The 21,152-nt window shown below is 38.0% G+C and overlaps 1 protein-coding gene across 1 annotated transcript in view; it reads left to right on the top strand.

Moving 5' to 3' along the window:
• Positions 1-3,683: 3,683 nt before the first annotated feature.
• LOC145109233 (patatin-like protein 2) overlaps positions 3,684-21,152 on the top strand; it is a 34,916-nt gene continuing 17,447 nt past the window's right edge. The window contains exons 1-5 of the mRNA XM_079046356.1: positions 3,684-4,014; positions 4,100-4,281; positions 5,613-5,805; positions 5,885-6,046; positions 6,146-6,448. Coding sequence (XP_078902482.1) covers positions 3,799-4,014; positions 4,100-4,281; positions 5,613-5,805; positions 5,885-6,046; positions 6,146-6,448 — 1,056 coding nt within the window. The 5' untranslated portion in view covers positions 3,684-3,798. The remainder of the gene's footprint in view (positions 4,015-4,099; positions 4,282-5,612; positions 5,806-5,884; positions 6,047-6,145; positions 6,449-21,152) is intronic.

Genomic DNA, 21,152 nt, shown 5'->3' with positions numbered 1-21,152 from the left:
AGTTTAGTTTGGGTGCTTGGTTGAATGCGTGTTCGTCTCTGGGTGTTTTTGGATTGATAGATGAGCGGTAAGACCATGGGCGGTGGTTTTGGCAAAGTGGAAGTATTGTAAGACTGTGGAGTGGCCCGTAACATTCAATAATTGGTAGTTAGTGTGGAAGTGTTGTAACACTGCAGGGTAGCCCATAGCATTCACTAATTGGCAGTTAGTGTGGGAGTGTTGTAAGACTGCGGGGTGACCCATAACATTCACCGGTCCCTGTGTAACGGTGAGAGTGTGGCAAATCTATGATTTGCTCACAGATTTCTTCAGATGGTTTAGACCAGGGTGGGTCAGTTCGCAAGGCTGTGGGAGGGCCACAACATATTTGGAATCAGGAATGGTAGGTCGTTGGAGACCTGATATGATATGAGACTACAGTTGGTCATGTAGCATTCATTTTGGCATTGGAATTAGCGGCGTGATGGCTTTGGCAATAATCACCAGATAAGGTTCTTTTCGGGAGTCGCATGGGGCGACGGTGTATAGGTGCCTTTTGACTCTACAATCGGGTAGGAGTTTGTGTTTCAGGTAGTTGGTAGACAAGTTAGGACCATGGAGATCTCGGCTGCTTTTGGAAAGTGTGAGTGGTTTGTCGGGAAGTCAGACCAACTTGAGATTTCAGGTTTCGGAAAGGTGGAAGTGATTTTCTGCATGGGTTTATGGATTCATTCTTCTTCTTCTTCAGTTTGGTGAGTTCTTCTAGGGTTGGTTTCGGTTGCCTTGGGAAGGCTGTGGTGTTCTCGGAATCGGGGTCGTGTTGCTCAGGTTGTTTGGAGTGTTAGGAAAAGTAAATATTGATTTTGAGGACAAAATCTAATTTAAATGGGGAAGAGTTTTAACGCCCTTTTCCGAATCGTTACCCTTTTGGGCTTGGGAGATGTCATGTAGACGATTCGGGCATTTGGGTTGGGTTTTGAACCAAGGGGTATTTTGGTAAATTGGCTGTGGACTTTTTGAATTTGGGATTTTGTTCGGGAAGTTTTAAGATGAAGGTGAGTTGACAGAAGTGTAGGGCTTCTCGTCACCTTTACGTGGATATAAACTTCATAGGAAACGGGCCTAAGACGAGGGAGTTATAGTTGTTTAAATAATTGGCAGAGATGGCCCTTAATGGAAAAGATTTGCAAGTCGGTCCCATGCATGCAAGGGCGGAAAGGCACGTTTCTGGGTGTGTACGCCCAATATAATTGGCAGAGTGACAAACCATAATTTTTAGGGTTTGGGCACTATTTAAACATCCTTATAAGCTCAAGGCTCTCTCATTTCTCAACCTCCACTTACCTCTAGCCTCATTTTGGAAAACCTAATTTATCATTGAGTGTTTGTGAGATCTAAGTGAACATTTTGGTGTGCTTTTGCTCATTTTCAAGGAAAAGGTGTTTGGTGCTAGCTTGTGGTTCAAAAGAAGAGTTATAGATCCAGACTCTTAGCTTCATTTCCAGCTCATTTAAGGTATAAAGTTCATACCTTAAATTCTTGTTATGCTTTATGGGTTTAGGACTAGAAGTGTGCTTATTTTAGGGTTTTGAGTTCTCCTTGTGAGTTTGATCCACTCCAGGAGCTAAGATTGTTAGATCTTGCCTTTTCTGAGTTTATAAGTTCGTAAAAATGGTATCTTGATCCTTGATTTTGGTCCATGCATATTCTAGTTGGATTAATATGGGTCTTAATGGATTAAGATGGTTTTTGGGTCCCATTAAGACATGCAAATGCATAAATGTGCCAACTTTATGCATTAAGAGCTTATTGTTAAGGTTCTCTGAAGTTTGGGTGCAAAGTGCTTAATTGGTTAAGCCATAACAAAGGTTTTGGAATAAGTTAGTTTACGCCCCCGCGTAACTGAGCGTACGTCCAACGTACCAAGTTTTGGTCGTGATTTGGATTCGTTGAGTACGTCCAACGTACTGAGCGTACGCTCAGCGTACAAGTTTTGTTGGACTTTGGACTTGTTGTGTTTTTGGGCTTCACATATTATGGCCACTTCTTTGGACTTTGTTTCTTGGGCCTTTGGGCCATCTGTAATCAACTTTTTCGACTAAGGAAATTATTGGACTTTAAGATAAGGCCCATATGGGGATTGGGCCCAATTTCGAAAATTAGGACATAAGTGGGCCTTTGTGGATCTATTGGTTTTGGGCCTTTTTGGTTTATGGAATTGGGCCTTAGTTTTGGTTCAAGCTAGGCCAGGGGTAAAATGGTCATCTTACCCCAAGTATGGATTATGGGCCACAGATTGAAACCCAAGTGATAATTGGGTGTTATTTTGTTTTGATAGCTCGGGGAGTCATTAGGGCAGCAGCTAGGGATTTCTTTCAGTGAGCTTTAACATTCGAGGTGAGTCTCCTCACAGTTCTATGGGTCGAAGGCACCAATGCCGACCCATTTGGTTTATGTATTATAGGAAGACCAAGGGGTGACCCATGATATTTTGTATGAAAGACCAAGAGGCGGCTCCTGGCAACCTATATGCAAGACCAGAGTCTGAACTCTGGCAGTTAATTAGTTAAGTAGTTGTAGATTGTTTGCTAGTTGTCTTTGTGATGCTTGCATGGAAGAACAGGAGGTGGCTCCTGGCACTTGTCTGTAAGACCCAGGGTTTTGGCCCTCGGCCTGGCAAGGAAGAACATGATACGACTCGTGGCATAATGGCAAGACTATGGTTGGCACATAGCACTTTCTATTGATTGTTGAATATGTATGATATGTATGGCTCGTATGATATGTATGGTATGTGGTATTTGGGGAACTCACTAAGCTTTGTGCTTATAGTTTGTTGTTTATGGTTTCAGGTATTTCCGGTGCGAAAGGGAAGGGTCTGGCTTGATCGTAGCTTATATACCCGTGTTTATCTGCAATTCGTGATTTTGGGATTTTACTGTGATAATTGTTTTACTTTGAAATACCTATAAATGTTTGAATATATATTAAAAATGAAAATTTTATCTTATGATTTTATGGATGTTACAGGCAGTCATGCTTTGTGCTAAAGGCCAACAGACCCAGGGCGTCCCGGATAGACTGAAGGCCAGTGGGGAGAACCAGTCAGGTCGAAGGCCCGGAGAACTTTCCAGATATGCTGAAGGCCCGGTGTGGCGTATCAGTCATGCTGAAGGTTCTGTGAGCGTACCAGGTAGACTGCAGGCCGACAGGGCGTTCCATTCAGACTAAAGGCTCTGTATGCATGTTGTTTGCTATTATTATTATGATATTGTGATGTGTTGGTATTTTGGGGGAAACTCACTAAGTTTTGAGCTTACAGTTTTTGGTTATGTTTCACGTACCTCATAGAATCGCGAGAAGGCGAAGTCCTGATCGTGCACCTCCTCGTGATATGTTTTATAATTTTGGGAAAACTCTGATATTGAACATGTTTTGAAAACTATTTTGTAAACAATAATGATTTATAAGTTGGTTTTAAAAGTTTAAATTTTTTATCAATTTATGGATGTTGCAAATTGGAATTGAAACCCCGAAAACCAACCATACAACCAAAAAAAATTAGGAACGAAAACCAAAAATCTAAAAAACCACATGAACCTTTTATGTAATTTTGTCTTATAATCATAAATCACAATTTTACTAATACCATATACTAAAAGAAAAAATAAATAGTTTGTATCTCATGCAATATATAAATTATTAGGTTTCATATTTGCAGAAGTGCCTCGAACTCAATGACTCACCATTTCCCTCCTTCCTCAATTTCGCTCACTGTTTAATTTAACTTCCGATAAGAACAATTTTCCGATTAAACAAATGGACACTACTTCCTACTCCAGCGTCATTTCCAAGGCTAATCTCGCAATCGTTTCGCTTGTTATCACAACCGTAGCCTTGCAACTCCTCACTGTCAACTGCGCCACCGCCGGAATATCCAAAACCAGCATCGTCACTGTTCTTAGCATCGATGGCGGCGGCGTCCGTGGCATTATTCCGGCAACCATACTTTCATTTCTCGAATCCAAACTTCAGGTATACATGTTTAGTAGTTATATCTGATGAACATACAAAAGAATTTTACAATCGAGCTGTCTTTTAAGTATATTTTCTCCGGCAGGAAATCGATGGACCTGAGGCACGAATTGCGGATTACTTTGATGTCATCGCCGGAACAAGTACCGGAGGGTTGATGACGGCGATGCTTGCTGTTCCTGGTGATGATAATCGACCTCTCTACTCTGCAAATGATATTAGTAACTTCTACTTTTATCATTCACCAAGGATTTTTCCTCTAATAAGGTAAATCGTTTAATTAATTAAACCCTTCAATAAAAATGGTTGTTTGTTTATTAATTATCAATTTTGAATTATTTAGTGGGATATAATACAAAATCATGGATATAAAATCTTAATATATATAATTATGAAAGATAAAATGTTGGGATAATTGATAAATAAACGTGTGTTGGAATAGTGTAAAGATGCACGTGAATGTGAATTGTCGCGTTGCTTAAAATTATTAGACTGGTGGCGTGCTACTGCAGCTTAGTACTCACGGAGTGTGCAAATGTAATATCAATTTATTTTCTTATTTTGTTGTTTTATTATAATGTTATTTTGTTTTGTAATTGAGTAATGGGACTTTTTATATGAATAATTAAGTTGGGTTTGTAAGTTTATAATTTTTTTTTTTTTAGTTTTTTTTTTTTTTTTTTGCTTCAAGTATAACTTCAAAAGGGCCAAATATAAAAATACTACATATTTATGTTCTTTTAATCAATTAGTTTGGCCAGTTTTTATTTATAAACCAATGTAGAGTTATTTCTATAAAAATTAAGCATTTTTTTCGGTTTAATCAGTAAAAGAATTTTTTTCTAATTTAACTATTTAAAGATTAGTTTTTTTTTTTCAAAAAAACTACTTTGAATTTTTACGATATTAAATAGCAAAAAAACAATCGGAACTTTTTTTTGGTTACAGATGTTTTTATATAAAAATAAAAAAATAAAAAAAATAAAAAAAATAAAAAAATAAAAAAAATAAAAAAAATAAAAAAAATAAAAAAAACCCTCAAATTGTTAATGGTTAAGTAATCAAAAAGTTTCTTTCTAGTGGGTAAATTGAACATATTCCACACTATAACGTTTTCATATAATTCAAAATGGATTTTTTTTAAAAGAAAAACAAACTCTCAATGATTAAAAATAGAAAGAAAAAAAATCTTTCAATAATTAAGCTGGAAAAAAACCAAAATTTATTGGTTTTAATATAATTCAGCCAATTTTTATCTATTAATTTTAATATCACTTTTTATTCATTTAACGACGAAAATCAGATAGGGACAAAAAGTATATTTAACAAGCTCACTGTTTTTCATGCATCATGTCGACAAACAATTCCACATCCATTTTTATTAGATAGAGTTTGATCAAATATCATCGAGAAGACATGTTGCTAGCTTCAACATCTTGTAACATGTACAAAAAGACAATTTTATGCTAAAAAAAATTTCTAAATTAAAACAAATTTGCATTTCTAATCATTATTTTTGCATGATTAATTTTCAACGTCAATCCCATATTATTGTGACAAAAAATTTGATCAACTTGCAACTTTGATCATGAAATCAGCCGCATCAAGTTCTTAAATGCTGTAGCAAATTTCTTTGGGGGAGTCGTCGGACCAAAATACGACGGCGAATATCTCCGATCAATAACCAGACAGATATTGGGAAACGCAACTCTCAAACAAACGATAACAGACATAATCATACCAACTTTCGACATCAAACGCCTTCAGCCGACGATCTTCACCACCGACGATGTAATCTCCGATCATCTCTTACTCTTTACATTTCTCATGATTCATCAACAATCCGTAATTGTTTCGTTGATTTGTTCAGGCAAAAGAGTTCGCCTGGAAAGATGCTTTTCTATCGGACGTATGCATAAGCACCTCCGCCGCTCCGACGTATTTCCCGCCTCACTATTTCGAGACCACAGACGCCGAAGGAGCTACGCGTACATTCGATCTGATCGACGGCGGAGTTGCAGCAAACAACCCGGTAAGTTGAATCGTATTTGAAAAAGTCAAAATTAAACTCGTTGAATCAAAAGTCAAAATATGGATGAATCGGAATCATTGTGTAAATGGCGATTGACAGACGCAAGTAGCGATAACGCATATCATGAAGGAAGTGATGATCGGAAAACACAAGTTCTCCGATCTGGAGTCCGTCGACGGCAGGAGGATGCTTGTGCTTTCGCTTGGCACCGGGATGCCGAAACGCTCCGAGAAATATAATGCCCGGAGAGCTTCACGATGGGGTTTGGTGAATTGGGTGTTCGACAATGGTTCTTCTCCCATAATTGATATCTTCATGGATGCAAGCTCTGATATGGTCGATATTCATGTCTCCACTCTCTTCAGATCCCTCAATGCTGAAAAGAATTATCTACGCATTCAGGTATGTGCGCCTTAAACAAGACATACCATACTTGGTTGCCACGTCAACACTAAATTACACCTGATCATCCTAAGTGGACAATTACATGATAAAAAAAACATAATAAGGATATATGTAGTATATATGTATATGTATATATAAAAAAAAACCATTATTATATTATTTTTATGTTAAAAAACCCTAATATTAATAGTTATAATTCGAAAAAGACAAAAATATTTTTGAAGACAAAGTGACAACTACAAATATGATTGTTGCTTATATTTTTATTTTTTAATATGATATTGATTTTAATTATGATAAAAACGATTAGTTATGGAGGGAAAAATCAATCGTATACTTTCCTATGGAGAACATAATTTAGCAAAAGTAATCGAAATAAATATAGGTTTTAATATGTTTTCACATACAATCAAATAAATATGAGAGATCTATATATGTCATATTATAATTTTAGCCGGTCATTTTTCTAAAAATTTGCTATTTGGTTTTATTTTAAACGTGAATAAAAATATAAAAGTTTTTCTTAACATAAAAATAATATAAAGGCTTTTCTGCATATACAAGTATAATGAGTTGTGTTTTTCTACATATATCCCAAAAACCTATTAACTTGCGAGTAAATCATGATATTCGTTGCTACAATGTTATAAGGGTGGAGGGAGTTTTCCCTCTCAACTCATTCAACTTACTATCAGATCAGCTCCATATTAGTTTTCTTTTCTCCCACATCTTTCATTTTTTCGATCCCACAACACATGAAAATCCTATCTTTCCTAACACACTCAACTTACTTGTCACATCATTATTTTTTATTTAATTAAATTGGAAAATATAAAATATAATAAAACATAATATCTTTTTCTTTAAAAATAAACTTTTGATAATTTAAAACAAAAAAAAATTCTAAAATAATAATAAAAATAACAATTCATGAAAAAAACCACATTTTAACTAAAAAAAATACACGATAATTAAAAAACACACTTAAAAAAGACAACATAATTAAAATCCTAAAACAACAATTAAAATTAACTAGTTATCCAGAGTTGGAATGCATGCATGTTCAATGTGTTCAGTGAGATAGGATCGAAGCTGGTGGTGGGTTTCAGCATTGCGCAATTCATGTATTATTATTGGTCATCGAATTCGTCGTTGGGAGGGAGGGGGTCGGGCTGATGCACATGAGATATCACCTCACCTTCATCTTTCACTATCATAGTGTGTAGTATAATGCAAGTGTACATTATATCTCTCGTTCTCTTCGCCGACATAACATGTGCAAGCATTTTTAATATGTTCCAACGCCCTTTAAGGACCCTAAAAGCATGTTCTACGTCATTTCTTGTTGATTCTTGTGTCGCCTTAAACCGTTTCCTTTTATTAGTTGTTGGATGTGGATACGCCTTCACAAATACATCCCATGTTGGATATATTCCATCCGCAAGATAGTAACCATGCTTGTAGTGTTCACCATTTAGATAAAATGAACAATCGGGTCATATTCCATGATATTTCTCATCAAACAGTGGTGATTGATAGATGACGTTTATATCATTGTCCGAACCGACTACACCATAGAATGCATGCCAAAACCATAAATAGATGTCACCGCTTCTAGTATCATTGTTGGATACAGATGGTCACCCCTCATGTATTGGCCTCTAAATTCCGTTAGACGATTCCTCTAACTCCAATGTATGCAGTCAATGCTACCAAGCATTCCCGGGAATCCATGCCTAGCTACATGTGCTTTATACAAAAGTTGAATATCAGTGTATGTTTGACGGCATAAATATTCAACCTTATACATTTGGACAACATCATACAAAAAGTTTTGAAGAGTTTCACGAGAAGTTCTTTTTGACATATTTAGATACTTATCTAACAAGTCTCGGTTATAACCCTTCGTAAATTGGCGTATTCCTGATGTACATTTTTGTAGCGTACAAAAACTTCTCTGATTTGTTGCATCCCATGTTGTTTCAAAAATAGGGATAATTCATCTCTAGGTCACCAATAAGTTACATAATCAGACATTTGCTCACATAGAACATTCTACGGAATTTCTCGTTAGCATAGGTTGAATCATCCACAAAAGTAATGTCAGATTAGTAGTTATTCATCCTCTCGACGATCTTTTTTATTGTGTTTCTCCCTTGAATGTTGCTTGAACTAGCATTATTCTGAAATAGATTTTGTAGTACGAGATAATACAGGTAAGAAATTATCGTTGATAAGTTCATCATGTGATGATGAACTATATTTATTACCTTCCATTATTATTTTCTGAATATTTAGATTCATTTTGTATAGAGAGAAATAATAAAGAGAAAATGGATCTTAGAGGTTTATATAGAGAGAAAATATAGTAATTACGAAGGATATATATATATATATATATATATATATATATATATATATATATATATATATAAAGAATCTTTTGAAAAAGAAAAAGATAAAGATAAAGAAAATGACCCCCTAAAAGATAAAGATGAATTGTTTTGAATTTCACGGGTTCTACAACTCCCAACCATATTTTGTTGCGATTTTTATTTCTTTTCAAGCACAGTGCACAGAGTACCTCCATTCAAATAATCATATGGTTCAAGAAAATACTACATATCTTGGTTCACTATCTCTCGTTCCAACAGTTGAGCTTTGCGTTCTTCATTAGCTTGGAAAATGTGTAGTTTTTCTTCCAGGTACCATTGTCTCTGTACCACCTTTGTTCTGGTTGTAGTGTTGATGCCATCAATTTCATTAACGAGATCAAATATTTCATTATGTGTTGACGATGTCGATGCCACTTTCTTTCCTTTTCTTTTTCTTTGAGGCAGTGAGTTTTCAACATTAAACGGATGTTGTTGTTGGGGGAATGTGGGAGGATACTATGCATCGGAAGATGTTGTGTAGGCGTTGGATGAAGATATTTTGGTTCATTTTGAAGAAGGAGGCAGGGAGTCTTCACCATCTTTTTTTAACCAACGCCCAATTCGTGTGTTCTTTCAACCACTCCTAAGTTGCTTCATGAGGAAAAGTTTTCTGATTACTAGTCCTCCGATACTCGCTTTGTGTATCTTTTAAAACATCAACCTCAGATCTCCCGCTAGCCAGACTTTTCATCCTACGGTTGAAGATGCAGTTCAAATCGTTACATTTGTTTTGAAGGTTTTTCCACGTTGTTTATCTTAAGAAACATTGACATGTGCCCTAACCAAAGCCAATTATTCATGTTCCATTCATTTCTTTGACTTATGGCGCTTTGTATAGTTGCATTTTTTCTCAGGAACGACTTGCAATGCCTCGCTGACTTGTTCGTCGTCTTCATCGTTTCTTTCGGTAACCGAGTCATCACTAGAACTATTAGATTGAAATTGGGTTTCTGGAACCATTTAGGAAAACTGCATAAATGGATTATAACCCAAATTTCCTCTGAAAGAGTAAATGCGTTGTAAGATTGTTGCACCGGGAAATAATGTTGTGGATAGTTTTGGTTTTGTTGGTCGTTTATGTATTTTTGATAGTTTGGGGTTTGAAATCTTAGAGAATGAAATGTAATATCTTGACATGAACCGCCTTGCATGGATTTACGTCTTTGACTAGAACCGACTTGTTTAGGTTTGCCTCGGGAATCCATTTAAGATAACTGAAGCGGAAAGTTTTTTTTAGAGAAACTTATACAGAATTGAGTGAAGTGGGATATCTTTATAAATATATACAAAATTATATTAAGAATAAATAAAATAAAATAAAAAGGCAGCTTTGGTCTTCACGGGCTACATGAAAACAAAAAGCAGGCGAATAAATTCTCTTACTCGAACTGTTACATGCTTCATGTGTCTAACAACCCGTTGCATGCGAATAACTTCTCGAGCTCGCTAGACCCTTCGTTCACGAAATCACAACCTGGTGGTACCATCGGTACCGCCCTAACCCACCATTGACTTTGTGTTCAATGCATGCATGTGACAATTCGAGTAAGAGAATTTACTCACCTGCCTTTTTTGTTTTCATGCAACCTGTGAAGATCACAGCTGCCTTTTTATTTTATTGTTTATTTTTTATATAATTTTTTTTATATATTTATCAAGTTATCCCACTTCACTCAATTCTATATACATTTATCTAAAAAAAACTTTTCGCTTCAGTTACCTTTAATGGATTCCTGATGCAAAGCTAAACAAGTCGGTTCTAGCCAAAGATGTAAGTCCACGCAAGGAGGTTCAAGTCAACATATTCCATTTTCTTCTCCAGGATTTCAAAACCCAAACTATCAATAATACCAAAACTATCCACACCATTATTTCCCGGTGGAACAATCCTACAACGCATTTATGTTTTCAGAGGAAAATCCAGGTTATAATCCATTTATGTAGTTTTCTCAAAGATTTACGGAAACCCAATTCCGACCTTCTCATCTCGAGACTCTCCAGTTCCATGATGCTCAGAACGTAGAATCTGACAGCTCTAGTGACGAACTGATTAGCGAAAGAAACGACGAAGACGACGAACAAGACAACGAGGAGTTGCAACCTATTGCTGAGAAAAAATGCAACTATACAAAGCGCCAGAAGTCAAATAAATGCGTGGAATGTGAAGAGTTGGATTTGGTTAGGGCATATGACGATGTTTCTTAAGATAAAAAATGTGGAAATCAACAAAGGTCGGATGCATTTTAGGAGCGGATTCTAGAGCATTTTAATGTTCGATTGGGAGGTTCGGATCGGCCACGGCACCAAGTAAACTCAAAATGGAAAAACCTTCAAAAAAAAGTGTAACGATTTCGACTGCATCTACAACCGTAGGATGAACGGTATGATATGCGGGAGATCTACGGCTGATGTTTTAAAAGATACACAAAGCGAGTATCAGAGGACTAGTAATCAGAAAGCTTTACCTCATGAAAAAACTTGGGAGTGTTTGAAAGACCACGAGAAATGGGCGTTGGTTAAAAAAAACTTGTAAAGACTCCCCGTATCCTTCTTCAAAACAAATCAAATTATCTTCATCCAACGCCCACACAACATCTTTCGATGTACAAACTAATCCGATATTACTTTGCGGATGATTCAACATATGCAAACGAGAAATCTCACAGATGATTCCGTATGAGCAAAGGTTTGTTTATGCGACTTGTTGGTGACCTAGAGATGAATTATACATATTTTCAACACAATGCAACAAATCAGAGAAGTTTCAGTGCACTACAAAAATGTAAATCACCTATACGTTAATTAGACTCGTTAGATGAGTATCTAAATATGTCAGAAAGAACTTCTTGTGAAACTCTTCAAAACTTTTGCTATGGTGTTGTCCAAATGTATAAGCTTGAATATTTAGGTCGTCCAATATCCACTAGTATTCAACTTTTGTATGAAGCACATACAGCTAGACATGAATTGTCTGGAATGCTTGCTAGCATTGACTGCACACACTAGATTTGGAGGATTTTTCCAACGGAATTGAGAGGCCAATACATGAGGGGTGACCAGCCATATCCAAAAATGATACTAGAAGCGGCATCACAAAATTTATGGTTTGGCAGATATTCTATGGTATAGCCGGTTCGAACAAAGATATGAACGTCCTCTACCAATCACCATTGTTTGATGAGAAGTATCAAGGAACAGGACGCGATTGTTCCTTTTATCTGAATGGCGAACATTAAAATCATGGTTACTATTTTGTGGATGGAATATATCCAACATGGGTTGTATTTGTGAAGGCATATCCACATCAAGTAAAACGAAAAAAAAATCAGTTTAAGGCGGCATAAGAATCAGCAAGAAATGACATAGAACATGCTTTTGGGGTCCTTAAAAGACGTTGTGACATATTAAAAATGCCTACACGAGCTATGTCGATCAAGAGAACAAGATATATAATGTACACTTGTATTATACTACACAATATGATACTTAAAGATGAAGGCGCTACAATATCTTCTATGCTTCAGCCCGACCCTCCCAACGACGAAGTCGATGACCTAGAAATACTAAATGAATTACGCAATGATGAAACCCACATCCAGCTTCGATCCGATCTTACTGATTACATTGAACATGCATGCATTCCAACTCTAGATAACTAGTTAATTTCAATTATCATTATAGGATTTTAATTATGTTTTCTTTTTAAGTGTGTTTTTTAATTATCACGTATTATTTTTATTTGTAGTGTGGTTTTTTTAATTAAGTGTCATTTATAACATTATTTTAGCTTTTTTTTGTAACATCCCAAAAATACCAACAAAAAATTTCATTTTTAAACTCTCAAATCTATATAATCAGAGTAAAATGTATATTTCAAACATCAGAGTAAAACAATAACAATCATTGTGGAAAAGCCATCAGGGGATGTTGTGAAGTCATGGCGGGCCCTTCCTTTTGGAACTAAAAGTACCTGAAAATGTTTAAACCATAAAACGTAAGCACAAATCTCAGTGAGTTCCCCAAAATACCACATACCATATATAGGATAAGGAATGCTATGGGTCATCCATAGTCTTACTGTCACTATCAGCCATAAGCCAAGTCATAGTATTTTATTTCCACACCAGGAGTCCTGATCTTACATACAAGTGCCAAGAGCCACCTCATGGTCTTCCATGCAAGCATCACAAAGACAACTAGCATCCTACATATAACTGTCGGGGCTAGACCCTGGTCTTGCATACAATTGCCATGAGCCATCACATGGTCTTTCATACATACGCCAGGGGCCACCACCTGGTCTTCCATGCAAGTATCACAAAGACAACTAGCACCTTACATAGTATAGTGAGAAGACTCACGTTGCCGACGTAACCAACAACTAACAACTCTCACAACCAAGGAACGGGTGTTAAACACCTCCTACTAAAACCACAAAAGGTAAACCCTTAGTCTACCTTCTAAACTAGAAATTTGACCAAGAGTCAACCCATGCTAATAGTCAATGGTCTAGGTCAAAGTCAACATTCAACATCACCAACAATCGATACATACATCGTGACCAAGCCATGGTCACGTCATGGCTAACAACTCAGCCCCGATCCAAAGAATTCATATTTAAACAACTCAATCGCGATCAAAACCATTGTCACTTTATGATGGCCATGCCCTCACGTCGTGATAGAGTCTATCCAAAATAATCGGGAAAACTCCTCGTCACGTCGTGACTACAACAAGTTGGGAAAACTTAATGCATTCAGACCTTAATCCTTTAAGCCACACATTCTAACTTTCCAAAGGACATTCTTACTACAGAAACATCGTAAAAATCGATGCTTTATAGACATGCATGTCCAATGCATGTCTTGATCTCATATTAGGTCAAAATGATGAAGAAAACAAACCACAATCACATGAATGTCTTGAAAACTTAGCCAAACTTCAGATCCAACAAACACAACCCTTAACGGACCTCAAGGACCCATAAAGTTGCAACTTTATGGAATCCTTCCATCCAAACTTCCACAACATGAAGAAAAAGGGACAAGAAGCCTAGATCTAGAAGCTATTAACATTAAGTTTGGATCTTGAACACTTACAATGGTCTATAAATGGCTCAAATGCAAACTCCAAGCTTGCCAAGAGGTTCCATGCACCACAAGGGCTTTCTTCTTCCTTTCAAGAGCACTAAAACACCAAGAATAAGCTCACAAATGAAAAAGAGCGTATTATGGTTTGCTTTAAGGTTATAGAGGGTGATGAAGGCTGGAAATGAAGCCCTAAATCCAATATTATGGGTTTAAATACGAAGGAAACCCTAAAAGATCATGGGCTTGGGCAGCAGCCATAGTCACGTCGTGACAATACTCATGTCACGTCGTGACATCCTTTTGGATACACGTTATCATTTTGGCATGTCACGTCGTGACCTCCCTATGGTTATGCCGAGACACATGGTTTTTCCCTAAAAACATGCATTTGAATCCTTTATGCCATAAAATGATCCATTCTGGAAGACGTGTGTTACAACTCTCCCCCACTTACATTAGATTTCGTCCTTGAAATCACTCCTTACAACTTACTCTACTACACCAGCCGACTCCGTCTGAACTGTCCTTATTCAAAATAGAACTGAGATATCATCTTACACAGACGACACCTTACGATACTACTACCAAACCTAATCTTAGCAGAAGTCATGCGTCCTGACGAAGGAACGAACATTGACATGCCTCAGTAACCATCAAAGAGAAGATCAAACTACTCTGCCCGAAATCTGAAAACGCTATACCATGCTTGACTTCCAGAAAAACATAACCATTCCAACTACATCCATAATGACTCTAATACGCAACCCTGAACTGACTAAAACCCCTTTGACCATGCATTATCTCACTGATAACTGGGAAACAGAATCCCTGACCATTCACCGATGTCGACAGCCTTGCACTTGAGTATAAATGATAGGTTTTGAGCAAAACAACATTCCTATGGTGTTCATGCAAACCCTAATGCTTGGATCTATGTTTTTCTACTTGTACATGCATAATTGTCCAAGACTTGCATAAACCCTAATATATCATATCATAAAAATTGAAATCATCTATAATAAACTAGTTAGAAAGTTACCTTGATTGTTGCTTGAAGAACTTGAGCCTTTGAGAACCTTAGCACCTCAAATGTTGTGCCTCTAAAAGATCACAAACACCAAAACAATTGGAGAAGGCAAGAGAGAGGGGGGAAGGCTAAAAATCGGCTCCTAGAACTCTTAGGGTTATGTGTAGCCGATTTTAGGTGGCCAAGGGTCCCTTTATATAGGTGAGGAGTTAGGGTTTCAGCCAAACACTTATCCGGTTGCTTAGGCTCTAAGCAGCCCATAAGAATGTTCTGGAATCCCTACCTTGGACGAATTCTAAGGCCTTATCCCCAAGAATTCGTCCACCCTATCTCTAGGGTTTCCTTACCCTACATTTGCAACTATCCAATAATTACAATATCAGTCCCTTAGCTTTAATTAATATCTTTTGATCACAAAATTATTTCCTAATTAATTCTGGACCAATATTAATTAAACAAATATGATTTCTCCTTTAATACATTATTCATATAATATATTAATAAACAATAATAACCACTTTCTTTATTATTCAACCAGTCAAGATGCTTTGGTGAAGGCAATCCAAAAGGACCATGCTACAACCGGGTTAAGTACATACCAAATATAGTTATGGGCTTAGACACCTAATCCAACAGTCTCCCACTTGGATAAGTCTAATAACTATAGATGCAAGTACGACTTCAAAATCTGATTAGCAATCGTAGCTCTCAAAAGCCGCTGTCGAACTCTGACACGTCCTTTAGATAAGGGATCGTATAGTCCTCCGTTCTCAAGATATCGTGTGGACAATTACATGGAACATAGTCATACTTATTATCTAGCACTTTGTTTCTCGATCTCTGATTCTGTCTGACATAGAACTTAATTGAACACATCAACTTAGTCCTTACCGGGCCCGACACATAAGTCAAAATAAATCATTGAGGGTCCCAAGATATCGCTTTTACCCTCATAGGATAAAAGGAACAGATAAACTTTGACTTATATGCATTTACTATTTACTCATCAAATCATACACAACAATGCGTTTTATAACATCAAGTTACTGATGCGTTTACGCATTATCAATGAAAAAACAACACGCAAACAATAAACCATATATCTAGGTTTAAAGACTATATGATATTATTGTCTCACAATCACTCGTGATTAATTCCATGAAGCGATTCAAGTGAGCGCGGGTTTAATCCAATACTCAAATCATATTTCAAGAGCACTCATGAACGTTGCAACAAACCTTTGCTATGTCTAAACACTTAGATAGTCTACAAGCCAATTCATGACAGTCTTCTTTCATACCTACTTCCAAAGTATGAGCGACTGTGGATAGCTCAAATAATCTTATTATTTAGGAAGTCAAAACATGCAAAATGAAACAATAGTAAATAATTGAAATAAGACAGTAACATTACTCATAAATAATACTCCTTTATTTAATCATCAAAATTTCAATTACAATTTATCTATTACAAGTTTCTATGGCTATCTAATCACTAAAACTAATATTGTCCTTCAGCCCAATGCTCCTAGCGTGCTGCAAGTGCTTAACCCTACTCAGTCCCTTCGTAAGGGGATCTGTTGGGTTCTCTTCTGACGATACCCTCTTTACTACGAGGAGTCCCTCTTCTACCCGATGTCTAATGAGATGATATTTCCTGTCGATATGCCTGGATCTGCCATGATCCCTTGGTTCCTTGGTTAAGGCAACTGCACCTTCGTTATCGCAGAAAATCTCCATAGGCTCCTTTATGGCTGGCACAACTCCAAGGTCTCCGATGAAGTTCTTCAACCATATTGCCTCCTTTGACGCTTCGCTCGCGGCTATGTATTCTGATTCACATGTAGAATCAGCTACGGTCTCCTGCTTGGAATTTTTCCAAGTCATTGCTCCTCCATTCAGGGTAAAGACCCAGCCCGACTGAGAGCAGAAGTTGTCTCGGTCGGTCTGAAAACTGGCGTCACTATACCCTCGCACCCTTAAGTCATCACTCCCACCGAGGATAAGAAACCATTCCTTAGTCCTCCGAAGGTACTTAAGAATATTCTTGACTGCGATCTAATGTGCTCTACCAGGGTTACCTTGATATCTGCTAACCATCCTCAAAGCGAAGGCCACATCAGGGCGAGTACAAGTCGTAGCATACATGACCGAGCCAACTGCGGAAGCATAAGGTACTCTGCTCATCTCTGCTATCTCGACTTCGGTACTCGGGCTTTGAGTCTTACTCAACTTGGTATTGCTTTGGATTGGTAACTCCCCTTTCTTGGAATTCTCCATACTAAAAAGTTTTAGTACCTTATCCAAGTAAGTGCTTTGACTAAGTCCTATTAGTCTTTTACTCCTGTTTCTCACTATTCTTATCCTAAGAATATAAGTAGCTTCTCCGAGGTCCTTCATAGGGAAGCACTTCCCAACCCAGGACTTAACCTCCTGTAGGGTTGGGACGTCGTTTCCTATGAGTAGTATGTCATCGACATACAAAACGAGAAAGCTAACTATACTCCCACTGGCTTTGACATATACACAGGACTCATCCTCGCTTCTTGAGAAACCAAACTCTTTGACTTTCTCATCGAAACAAAGATTCCATCTGTGAGACGCTTGTTTCAATCCATAAATGGATTTCTCAAGCTTACACACTCTATTAGGGTGTTTTGCATCGACAAAACCCTCTGGCTGACTCATGTAAACATCTTCAGCCAACTTCCCATTAAGGAAAGTGGTGTTGACATCCATCTGCCATATTTCATAATCATGAAACGTAGCTATGGCTAGCATAACCCTTATAGACTTTATCTTCGCTACTGGTGAGAAGCTCTCATCATAGTCAACTCCGGGAGTTTGAGTAAAGCCCTTCTCAACCAATCGCTCTTTATACGTGTGTACTTTCCCATCCATGTCGGTATTCTTCTTGAAGATCCATTTTCACCCGACCGTTTTACGACCCGGTACATTGTCAACCAAGTTCCAAACTTGGTTGTCATACATGGACTGAATCTCACTGTCCATAGCCTCTTTCCATTTTGCAGACTCCGGGCCTGCCATGGCTTCCTTGTAGGTGTTAGGTTCATCCAAGTTTACTAGTGTACTATAACTAATAAACATATCCCCCTCACTTGTTATATGAAAACCATACAACACGGGTGAAACACTAACTCTACTGGAACGTCTAAGAGGTAGGGACTCGTCAATCGGTTCAACCGGAGTTTCCTCCTCGGGTTGAGCTCCAGCATTAGAGGTTCCTTCATCGCTTGATTCTTAAAGCTCTTCAAGATCAATTTGCCTCCCACTGTCCTCTTAGCTTATGAGTTCTCACTCTCGGAAAACCCTTCTCCTCGCAACGAAGACAACATTGTCACTCGGTCTATAGAAGAGATATCCAAAGGACTTCTGCGGCTAGCCGATGAAAATACACCGCTCACTACGAGGTTCGAGTTTGTCGTGAGTCTCTCGTATTACGAAAGCCTCGCAACCCCAAACCTTGATATGTGCCAACGAGAGAGCTTTCCATGTCCACATCTCGTGAGGTGTTTTGGCAACCTTCTTAGTCGGGACTAGATTAAGGATGTGGGCGGCAGTCTCTAAGGCATACCCCCAAAATGAGATAGGTAACGAAGTACAACTCATCATGGAACGAACCATATCCAACAAGGTTCGATTGCGTCTCTCAGCCACACCATTCAACTGTGGTGTCCTAGGTGGCGTCAATTGCGAAACAATTCCGCATTCCTTGAGATAATCGTGGAATTCAAGACTAAGGTACTTACCACCTCGATCGGATCGGAGCATCTTAAATTTCCTCCCCACCTGATTCTCCACTTCTTGCTTAAACTCTTTGAACTTTTCAAAGGTTTCTGACTTGTGCTTGATTAAGTAGACATATCCAAATCTACTATAATCATCGGTAGAAGTCACATAGAAGTGGCTTGCATCCCTTGTGGTGGATCTAAAGGGCCCACACACATCAGTGTGTATGTGATCCAATAAACCCTCACCCCTTTCACAAGTACCAGTGAAGGGTGACTTGGTCATCTTTCCAAGTAAAAAAGACTCGCACACATCATCGTCCCTAAGGTCGAATGGCTCTAACACTCCATTCTTTTGGAGTTGGGCTATGCGCTTCTTGTTGACATGTCCAAGACGACAATGCCACAAGCATGCTTTATCCAAATCATTGGAAGAATCGATATACAATACATCATTTCCTAAGTTGTCTACAACCATCACAGTTTCATATATTCCATTACAAGGCAATGCTTCAAAATATAAAATATCATTAAAGAAAGAATTAATAGAACCCTTTTCATTATCAAACGAAAATCTAAAGCCTTGTTTATACAAACCATGAAAGGAAATAATGTTTCGTGTCATTTCTGACGAATAACAACAATTATTCAAATCTAAACCTAACCTACTACTAAGCACTAAAGAGTAAACTCCAATCTTGGTGACAGGCGACGCTTTCCTATTCCCCATTATCAAGTTTATCTTCCCATGCTCCACATCCCTACTTCTTCTTAGACCCTGCAAATAAGAAAAAATGTGAAAACCACATCCTGTATCGAGGATCCAAGACATAGCATGTGATGAGTTGTTAGAATGAATAGTATAAATACCTGCGAAGGACGGTTTGATTTTTCCATCCTTGATATCTTGCAAGTACTTCGGGCAGCTTCGTTTCCAATGCCCTTTGTCGTGGCAGTAGAAGCAATCAGCATCCTTCGGGTTCGAGGAGGGTGCAGCGGGACCAACCTTCGTTCCACTAGAAGAGGTGCCATCTTGGGACTTTCCCTTGCGGTGGCTCTTAGAAGGAGCCTTCTTCTTCTTACCCTTCCCTTGCCCAATAGCCAAGACGGGGGCAGCAGCAGTAGGAGTTGATGCAACGGATTTTCCTTTCAGACTACTCTCAGCAGTCCTTAGCAGGCCTTGAAGCTTGCTTAGAGTGACCTCCTCCTTGTTCATGTGGTAGGTCATACGAAATTGGTCGTAACAAGGAGGTAAAGAGTGTAGAATAATATCTATGGGCAGCTCCTCATCGAAGTTAACATTTAACTTCAACAAGCAGTCCACATACCTCTTCATTTTCTGCAGGTGGGCCATGACAACCTCTCCGTCCTTCATTTTGGTAGTGATCATCGAAGCGATGATCTCATACCTCTCCTGCCTCGCGCTTTGATGGTACATATCCATCAAATCTTGATGCATCTCATAGGGGTAGATGTCCTCGTAGGAATTTTGGAGTTCGGCGGTCATAGTCGCGAGCATGATGCAATGAACCTTCGTAGCATCTCGCTCGTGAGCCTCGTAAGCACGGATATGCTCGGGAGTAGCAGTGTTGACGTTGACTTCTTTCAGCTCCTTGTCGAGAACATACTCCTTGTCCTCGTAATCGGTGACCATTCGGATATTGCGGATCCAATCATTGAAGTTGGTCCCATCAAAAATCACCCTCCCACACAAATTCATGAGTGAGAATAAGTCGGAAGAGGTCGAGCCTGAAGCATTGTTGTTGTTCGAACCAGATATCTGAAATAGAAAAGAGACAGAGTTTGATGAGATAAGAATCCCCAATTAAACACCCAAATGAGAAATTAGGGCTAGGATCCAACAACATTATATGTAATTTAGAAGAGTGATGCCGTAATCTAAACAACAAATAATTTGAAGGTAAGTGAATGACGATTCACTAATTTCCACCATGAAAAACAAAAAGAAAAAAGTTTTAAATGTATTGAAAACTCCTAGATTTTTTGAGATTCATTGAACTTTTCGATGGCATGTTTAAATCTCGATATGCCCTTCAAGTTTGTGACTGGGATACTGAGGATCACAAACAAGGTGTGAATAACCATGCAAATATACTTGGTCTCTCGATGTTACAAATCACCTAATCAATGTGCCGGTTAACCACACACGCTCCATTGATCTATGATAAACACCGAGTCACCCTTTGCCACCATTTCTAGTCCATATTAGTGTGCCGGTTATCCACGCACGCTCCACTAACGACTTGGCAAGGGTACAAAGTGTAATTTCATGGAATAGCATCATTTCACATTTTTCCTAAAGTAACTAAGAATGAGAATTTTATAAAAGACATTTAGTTACTTTATCAGCCATTATACTTTTAACGAGGAGTTAGTTTGC

Source organism: Lactuca virosa, chromosome 4 (assembly GCF_052849685.1).
Source record: "Lactuca virosa cultivar CGN04683 chromosome 4, Lactuca_virosa_CGN04683_v6, whole genome shotgun sequence".
Taxonomy (NCBI): Eukaryota; Viridiplantae; Streptophyta; class Magnoliopsida; order Asterales; family Asteraceae; genus Lactuca; species Lactuca virosa.
This window is presented reverse-complemented; position numbering and strand designations above follow the sequence as displayed.